General features: G+C 32.5%; 1 protein-coding gene across 1 annotated transcript; it reads left to right on the top strand.

Moving 5' to 3' along the window:
* Positions 1–5,113: 5,113 nt before the first annotated feature.
* Positions 5,114–7,101, top strand: LOC115975340 (ethylene-responsive transcription factor CRF2-like). Its single transcript, XM_031096077.1, has one exon. The coding sequence runs from the start codon at positions 5,910–5,912 to the stop codon at positions 6,990–6,992; it is 1,083 nt and encodes a 360-aa protein (XP_030951937.1). The 5' UTR covers positions 5,114–5,909; the 3' UTR covers positions 6,993–7,101.
* The last annotated feature ends 3,010 nt before the right edge of the window (positions 7,102–10,111 follow it).

The following is a 10,111-nucleotide window of genomic DNA, read 5'->3' as shown; positions in this document are numbered from 1 at the left end:
AAGACCTTTGAATACTGTGATCGCTTTGTTAATTATTTGCTCAACTGGGTTTTTCTCAACATATCCCTAATTTCAAGATTGTATATTGGTATTGGTGTTATTATTTATTGGTACCCTTTTAACATACTAATGGCAACTTTTTAATATTAAGTTTCACGTTAGGAACATATTTTCAATTCAAGAACTCTCATTGAACTTTGATAGTATAAATGTTTTGGAACAAATATATATTTATATATAGAACACTCATTCTCATTAGTCATTATTCTATTAACTACATGAATTTAATGACAGATATTTTGAATCTTTGATACCATGATGCAGCAATATAACATTTAAAAAAAAATAAAAAATCACCGCACAGTCTTGATGCGATGATCATTGGTAAATGCTGAGGTTCATATTTCTAGGAAAAAGTTTCACACACATATGTATTTACATTAGGCTAGAGTAGAATTTCTATTTTGTATATAAAAAAAAAATGCCCAGATTAAATTTCACTTTTTAATCTAACATTTATCAGATTCTTTCTACATTAGCTGAGTTGGTGTTTGCACGATTATGCTCCTGTTGAGGCTAATTTTTTTTTTTTTTTAAATTTTCTCTTGCTTCGCTACATCTGAATTGTTATTAATTCCTGCTATTATTATATCCGAGCAAACATGTTAAGGTTCATTAATTACATGCACAAGCACTCTCATTTCTCTTCAAAAAAAAAAAAAAAAAAAGGCAGTCTTGTTTAATTACACATGTTCAGTTATCGATTATTGTTCATTCAAGCAGGATTTGAAAAAGAAATTTTATCCCCACCAAAAAATATTAATAAAGAAAAGATAGAATGTTACAGATAGTTACGTGTATAACATAATAATAAAATCCTTGCATTCTTTTATAGGCGTTTAGCTATCTAGTCTATCCTGACTTATCAAATGAGTAAATATGAGTTTAGGCACTAACGGTTGAAAAATAATCCAAATTTGGATCAGTGAACAAATCAGCAAACAAGAATGGCAATTAGTTGTGGGTTTCAATTAGGTCAACCGGTAAAGTTTTTGATAGTTGAGTAAGAGATCTGGGATTCAGTCCCCGCCTACACCAAAAACTTATTAGTGATTTGGTCTGATGATAAAAAGCTATCATCAAGAGCGAATACTATAGATTGAAACTTTCTAAAAAAAACAAAAAACAAAAAAAAAAGAAAAAAAAAAAGAAAGAAGAATGGCAATTAGTATAGACAATGAGAGACTACCAACCAATAATTCTTTGACAGCAAAAGCCACTGCATGTGTGCTGGAAGCCTTAAACTGTTGCCAATTGTCTAAAAAAATCAGAAGATAGAGGCAAGCAAAACAACACGGCCTTGATAATAATAGAAATATATGTGATTAATTATTTATTTATTTATTTTTATATAGGATTTGAACTTGGGTTATTTTTTCAATAAGAAACGTTCTTTATCATTAAAGCTCACTTCCATAAAAAAAAAAAAAAAAAAAAAAAAAAAAAAAAAAAAAAAAAAAAAAAATGACATCTTAGCTAGTTAAGAAATGATCTTTAATCCAAGAGCTTTTAATTGACAACAAAAGCTTATAACTTTTCGCTTTTTCTTTTTTAGAAAAGACGGAATACATATCTGAGAAGGCTCAAACTCGAAGAAAAGTTAGAGATATCAATTGGACTAAAGGTCAAGTAGTAAGAATTTTTACTGGTCAAGGAAACTAGAATTTTATGATTTAATTTTAGAAATAAAGATTCAAGTAATACCAAAAAATTTATTAAAAAGAAAGAAAGTTTGACTAAAATATTAGGTCTAAAGGTCAAGTGGACGAAAGCAATGAAAGAAAGAAACAAATGGGACGGCTTGATTGCTTGCCACGTTGTTCGAGAAATGTCTGGATCGCATTTGCAGCCCAGTCAATTAAGCAAATATCCGAATACGGGTCAGCCCAAGCAATTGATTTATATATATATATATATATATATATTAAATCTCGGCCCACTTATAATATCTGTCACTGCAATTACCATAATGACCTTCGTTTTGTTGCTTATCTTTGTTTATTAGGCTTCTATAAGTACAAAAGAATGAGAATCAAGGATGCCTATTTTGTATGTATATGGCTGATCCCTTTTTGGCAACTCCCTCTTAATTCACAATCAAGGCACTATGCTCTTAGAAAACCAAATAGCAAATGATTATGACAAATGCCTTTAGTTTTAGTACCAATTATTTTTTAATATGCCCAAAAAAAAAAAAATTGTTGAACTTAAACTTATACAATAAAATCACTACAGGAACCAAAAATGTATCAACCTCTAAATATGGCTATAATTAATAGTTTTCATATGGAAAACAATCATTCAATTATAGGATTAGGGTATATTATGATATGAGCCAAATGGCTTGCCTGGTTGATTGTGATTTGTGCATGGGGTCAAGGACTCAAAGGAATGAGCGGTTGGGGTTGTCACTTTCTTTCTTTCCTTCAAGTTGATTTTTTCTTTGTTTTACTTTATTTTTTCTTGGTTTTTGAACTAACTTATAGTGGGAGTGTTGGTGGATCAATAATAGTAGGAAACATTTTGGTCACGGGTATGACAGATTTCATAATTATACCCTCAATGGTTTTGAGCTATAAGGGCCTGTGTTTTATTAGGGATATAAAGGAATATGACACAAGTCATTAAATGTAAACGACTAGGGATTGCACAACTTACTTATTATAAAGTAATATGGGCCAGAAAATTGAATGAGGCTGTAACTAGTATGTCTCATTACTTACATTACATGCATGTTCTTACCCAATCTGCAGAGTTCAAGATGGCATTTTCTGTCTCACCCACCTTTCCCTAAGTGACTTTTGTAAGCACTGCTATGCAAGTGTTTTTTTTTTTTTTTTTGAGAAACACACTGCTATGCAAGTATATGCTAATTTTTTACTAGTGTATAAGAAAAGTGTATTTAATACTCTATTACATCATATTTTCTTTTTTACAAAATTTTTTAAAATTAAATTAAATTATGCACAAATATCAAGAGTAAAATATCCAACCACGCCAAATTTGTATGTACAAACCAATGAATTATCTATTTTTAACAGAAATGTAGAAAAATTCAAATCATTTATCTCTCATTATAATTATCAAATTTATTAAAATTAAATTATTGTCAAATATATTTTTCTTCTGAAAATATTGCGTTATATAATTAAATATTTATTATTTCTTAAAATGTGCCCTTAAATTACTTGTTAGCAACTACACCATAATTTCTAAAATCACATCCATTCATTTTGAAACAAGTGAATTGAATTTTGTCACATTCTCCTAAATGAACTGAAATACAATTTCTTGAAGTTTAATATATTAGATTTTTCAATCAAATTCAAACACATTAAATTTAATTTTTTTCTAAAAAAAGTAAGATTGTTTGTATAATGAAACCATATGTGCAAGTTTAATTGAGAAAATTATGTTGTATTGCACCTAAAGAATCATTCAAAATTTTCTCCGCCTAAAAGTTGTAGAAAATCTTAACTATCATATTGTAAATATTATTAAATATTTGTATTTATTTTCTGCATTTGATAGATCATTAAACATGACCTATAAAAGCAATTCCCAATTAGTCGGTGAGAAATGTGAGAGTAAATTAAATTGGTTGCAGTAATTCATGATTTTTTTTATTTTTATTTTTTAATTTATTCATTCACTCTCACAATGACCGACTCAAAGCTAAAACTAAGGATCACGTGAGCTATCCTTTCTGAGTGTTATGACTGACCTATTCAAAAACAAGTGGGCCCACTCTATCACCTTCCCTTATTATGTGACAACGAGTTTAATGCTGCTGCCTCCTCCTGAATCTAGTGGATGGTACTACTACTACTATTCATTTAACCTTTATATTCAGAATGCTTCAAACGTTTACTACTGTTTTTAGTGTTTTTTGCCAATCTAATTTTGGACTATTCCTTGACACCGCCAATATGTCTCTGACCTTTGTCAAGTTCAATGAGTTTGAGCCCACTAAAAGAACACTGGAACACTTGTTGATGTATACCAAACATTAATAATGTTTTCCTCTATAACAATTTTAGTAGCAAAATATTATTAATTAATAAAAAAGTTGTATAAGTGATAACCCTGATTATAAACTGTGATAACTTACGATTTATTTGTTGTGAATGTTATAATTAACATGTTAGCATTACTAGTAGTAAAACAAGGATGCATGGTTAATAAGATCAAGTTATGTTTATTACACAAAAATTGTTACAAAAACCTTATTTTGAATTAAAAGTTAAAACTGTGAGTTGAAGTCAGACTTTTAGTTTGAAAATGAAGTATGTGTGTAACAACAACTCGTAAACAGAAAATGTTACCCAACAAGTAAAATGAAAAAAGAGCCCAAAAAAAAAAAGAAAAAAAAAAACAGGGAGTGACACAGTTATATAATTGGCGCCAAATTCAAGGTTGCCTCCCACGTTACACTTAGCCGTAACATGACAAAATAATGAGAGGTTAAACGGTAAAATTAAAAATTTATAAACTCAAGTGGGGTGACTTGGTTGTACGACACTTTGACCACACAATTACCAAAATAGCCTCGTTATTAAGCTCAATAGCGTAAGTTTTTAAGGAGTAATTAGGAGGCCATTCAATGGGCATTGATATGAATTTAATTAAAATAAAATCACTTTTTTTTAATTTTTCCAGTCAAAGTAGGAACTGAACCGAAGGCCTCTAAAGTAAAGTCACGTGACCTGCATCCCCATCCCTAACTCCGAGAACAAATCTTCTGCTGACTCAGCACCATGTCCCATTCTCTCCCATACTCTCATTGGATCTCTTTCTGTCGCCGGGCCCATTTCTCGCCACGTGTCACAATCCCACGCCTCCTTGTCAATTATAAGCTTAAAAACTAAAAATAAAATAAAACAAATCTCACTTACACGACCTGTCGTTTAATTAACGTTGTTAAAGTTAAAAAAAGAAAAAAAAGAAAAAAAAATTTAAGTGGAAATTAAACCGGATTTAGCGATTACGGCTGTTGGGGTTGGATCCTATAAAATAGGTCCTTTCGTTGTGTGTCCACCGCAACTGTGCTTAATTCTCTGCGTGTCTTATCTCTCTCTCCCTCTCTCAAAGTTCACAACAATCACTCAGTAACAGCTTCTACTGTTCTGCTAGGAGTACTACCACATACAAAACAGCTCTCTTTTCCAAAACTCTCAGTTTCTTTTCCCACGCAGTTTCTTTTCTCAGAGAAACATTTGTGGATTGCCGGAAATAGCAAATTTGTCGGTTAAAACCAGTTGAGTTTTTTTTTAAGGATTGAGGTTTCAGCTTACCTTTAGGTGAACCCATTTTTGAGTTTTTGATTCGGTCGACATTTATTCTCTTTCCTTTTCCGGCAAAAGCAAAAATATTTTGACACTCTCTCTTTTCCTTTTTTCCGCTTTGAAACTTTCCCAGAAATTTCCCCCTCTTTTTCTTTAATCTTTATCACATTTCATTTCCTATTTCTCTCTCTCTCTCTCTCTCTCTCAAAGACACACAGAGTCACGCTCACACTCTTTTTCTAAGCTCCTTTATTTGTGCCAACTTTCCTTGAAATTTCTCTTCCTTTCATAAAACCCCTTTAATTTGTTTCTTCCTTTTTGGGGTTCTTGAATCAGTATTATTATAAATACCCATTAATGGTTTGATTTCTCTCCGTTTCAAGCTTCTCTTTAACGTGTTCTCTCTCTCTCTCTCTCTCTCACCTTTCTTCTTTTATACCCATTTCTCTCTTTATTCTCCTAAAGAATCTCAATTCTCAAAACCCCCACTTCTTTTCACTCACACACACGCTCTCTCTCTCTCTCTCTCTTTCACTCATTCGAGCTTTCGCTTTCAATGCTCTTATGAGCGAATCTTTAACCACCATGAACCACCACTACCAAAACCACAGTGCTCAAGTGAAATACACAGAGCACCGAGTCAATATCGCAAAGCTTCTCAAACCGGTTCAAATTTCCGAAACTTCTTCTTCAACCGAATTAATGAAACAGCAGCAGCAACAACGACAACGCAGAGTTGTACGGATTTCCGTTACTGACGGAAACGCCACCGACTCATCCAGTGACGACGAAGACCAAGGACGCCAGCGAGTCAAGAGGTTCGTTAACGAGATCACTATCGAGTCGTCGTGTTCGACTCCTCCTCAACCCGAAAACGACACCGTTTGGAGGAAACGGTCTTGTAGTGGCAGAACAAAGAGTGCACGGAAAAAGTGTGCCTCTAAGGTCAGAGGAGTAACGAAGGTACCACCAACAACCACAACGACGACGACGGACAAGAAGTTCAGAGGAGTGAGGCAAAGGCCTTGGGGAAAATGGGCGGCTGAGATCAGAGACCCACTCCGCCGTGTACGGCTGTGGTTAGGCACGTACGACACGGCGGAAGAGGCAGCTATGGTTTACGACAACGCGGCTATTCAGCTGCGTGGACCCGACGCGCTCACCAACTTCACTTCTCCTCCGGCCAAGTCCTCGCCGGAAAGTCACAAGCCGGTGGTCCCAACCAGCTCCGGCGACGAGTCTCACAACAACAACAACAAGAACTCACCTACTACTGTGTTACTACAGTGTCCCTCACCTTCAAATGAAGAAGCTGATTCGTTGATGAGGGAAACCCGAGATATCGGCGATTTGCGAGAGGAGTCATGTGTATCGGAGAATTTTTCGGAGTTTTCGGAGCATTCGGGTTTTGATTCTTTGATACCGGACGATATTTTTGACTTCCGGAGTTCGGTACCGGATTTATTATTCGACGATACGAGTGTGAACGACAATGTTTTTGCTGGAGAGGATTTCGGTTTCGGAGAAAGCGATATGTTTATGAGTTCATGTGAGAATTTCGGATTCGGGTACTCGAGGTGGCATGCGGATGACTACTTCCAAGATATCGGCGATATATTTGGGTCAGATCCTCTTCTGGCTCTTTGAAAAAGACTATGTATCGGCGATATATTTAGAATGTCGCGGTTCCTGTGTTGCCAAAAATCGGCAATTTTTGTATCGGTGGGAACGAGATATCGGATGTACTTTTTTGTTATTTTTGTTTTCGGTCTTTTTTGTTGTTTTTAAATTTTGTCTGTATTTGTGATTTTGTTTAAGTTGTTAATTATTATTATAATATTATATATTATTATTTATTTATAAAAAAGTACTGTCCGTTACAGCAACGGTGACGGACTGAGTTTGTCTACGTGTTTCTTTTCTTGTTTTGTTCCTTTTCACAATGGCACGTGCCCTATGCACCACAAATTTTCTTGTTCGGTTGCTATTTATTTATTTATTGGTAAATTTTTTTTTTGTTTGTGTTTGTTTTAATTTTTACCATTTATAATCAAAATTGTGACAAAAAAAAGTTCAGGTTTGGAAATGAATTTAGATTTAAGTACTTTTTGGGGCTGTGCAGTGCACATGTGTTAAAGAAGGCGAAGCTTGTGAGTGTAAGTGAGGATTCTATTTCTACAGTACACTCCTTTTCTTTGCCAGTGCCAGAAATGAAAGAATGAATGAGATTGAGACACAGCCCAACTACAAGAAATTAAGGATGGACCCATAGTAATTTTTGTGCATTTCGTACAATAGTGGTTGCTGGGTTTTGGTGTTGCACAATAACTAGTTAGGTTCCCTGCACCTACCTTGTAAATTTGTAATTAATTGTGCGTTTCTTTTTTTTTTTAGTTTTTGGTTTTTGGTTTTTGTTTTTTTTAACATTAATGAGATTTTTAATGTTATTGGTATCAATCTTGAATTTAATTAAGGAGCAGAAAGAGTAGAGTTTTGAACTGTGGAGACTTGGTGTCGTGGTATAGTCTATTTATAGTGATTCACTTGGGCCAATTATCAAGATTCCGAGTATGACATTTAAGATCTAAGACATGACTAAAAAACAAGTGGTGAAAGCTACATGATTATCATTAAGGGAGGGACCCATTGGATCCCACTTCCCAGTATGATATTACTATAGGGTTAACTCAAAACGAAAAAAGAATGAAAAAAAATGTCTAACACATGACTATATATATACAATAGTGGTGAAAAGTACATGATTATCATTAATGGACCCGTTGGATCCATTCGATTGGTTCTCTAGATTTTGTTGCTTTTGCTCTATACAACTTTTAAATTCATTCATAATCCATGTTCTTATCTTTTTACTATTAGGTGAAGGTAATATTTTTTTATTTTTTTTTGCTTAGAAGGTGAAGGTAATGAGTAGATCCAAAGAAAGAAGGTTCTCAAATGACAAGGGGGCTAGGCTTTTTGAGAAAGCGAATATTATTGATTCTTTTGAAACATATTATTACGATACATCAAAAGCAAAAAAAAAGAAAAAAAAGCATATAATCTTTAATTTATTCCTAGAGTTAAATAAATTAGCTTAAAATAAAAATTAATATGAAAAAGACATTGTACAAAATGGGTAATAGATAAAGTGGAATTATCAAATTATTGAATCCATTATAAGAGAAATTACTATAACCGACGCCCATTTTCACTTAGCATTAACCAACTTCTCTATTATTGTTTCTAATTATTTTAGGGAGAAAGCAATATAAAAGAAAGGCTTTTGTTTCTTTTCTTTCCTTTATTTGAGTCAAAAGGGACAAGCAATCATTTAATTTTAACGTTTACTTATCTATGGGTGATAATATTCCATAAGTTGTACTTATTTATGGGTGATAATATTCCATAAGTTGTACCTAGGCTGATAATGTTACATCAAAATGATTGTGCAGACTTTCAAACCATACAATGAGCTAAAATTTAGTCTCCCAACATTTTGCTGAAAATTTGTTTAAAATATGTTTGTACTTAAATAAAAATAAAAAAAGATTTTTATAAAATATATAAAAGCAAATAAACCAATAACTAAAAGATAAAAATTATTGTCAACCACACAATGCTTTTGAAGCTTGTTGCTACTATTTAATATATATATTTAAAGAATTCTCCTTAAGTCAAACTATTTCACTTATTATCTAACGTAAATTGTAAATTACACCCCTAAAATTTGTGGGTGTTTGAATTTTATAGTTTGAAATTTTAGAATTTGGATTTTACGGTCTAAGTTTGAGATGTTTAGATTTTACATCCTGCCGTTTTAGAATTTGAATTTTACTCCCTAAATTTCGGGAGTATTTGGATTTAACACCCTCAAATTTTGAAACTTTAGAGTGTAAAATCTAAACACCCCTAAACTTTGGAGAATAAAATCCAAACACTCCTAAAATTTTAAGGGTAAATTCTAAAATTTGAAACGTCGGGGTATAATATCCAAACACTCTCAAACTTTAGAAGGTAAAATCAAAATTCTAAAATTTCAAGGTGTAAAATCCAAACACTCCCAAACTTTAAGGGTGTAATTTACAATTTACTATCTATTATACATTTTGAAAATTTTCACTTACCATTCATTAGACATTTTAAAAACTCCATAGATTAATACTGCACTAGATTAAATTTAGAATCTCCAAATTTACCTCACATTCTAGATTAATGAGTACACCACTCAAATATCATGTGGAGGTTACAAAAGATTTATTTGTCTTGTATTTTGAATATCTTATCTTTTTTTTTTATACATGTTGAGTGGAAGAGGCAAAACTAAACTATCATATTGATTAATGTTTAATACTATCTTTTTTATTACAAAAAAAAAGAGGTATATATTTTTGAATTAGAATTCAATCTATTCAATCTAGTATCCCATCAATTTAAATCAAATATCACAAAATTTCATTTGTATTTGATAATTTGCTATAGATAGTAATCAACAAGAAAAACAAAACATAGATAATGGAAAGAGAAAATTTTGGTAACCCGAAATCAAATCATCAAAAAAAAAAGAGAAAAGGCTGACATGAGAAGGATTTGGCACGTGGCAGGGATATAATCAAGTAAAGATCTTGTAAATCGAAAGCCACGGGCATACAGTTATGGCCGTTACGTTAAATATCGGGTTTTTGATCATTTATTATAGCTGCAGAGATGAGTAGAGATAACAAGTGGCGGATTCAGATATTTTTTCCTACTTTTGTGTGTGTGTGTGT

This window comes from Quercus lobata, chromosome 2, assembly GCF_001633185.2.
Source record: "Quercus lobata isolate SW786 chromosome 2, ValleyOak3.0 Primary Assembly, whole genome shotgun sequence".
NCBI classification, from domain to species: Eukaryota; Viridiplantae; Streptophyta; class Magnoliopsida; order Fagales; family Fagaceae; genus Quercus; species Quercus lobata.
This window is presented reverse-complemented; position numbering and strand designations above follow the sequence as displayed.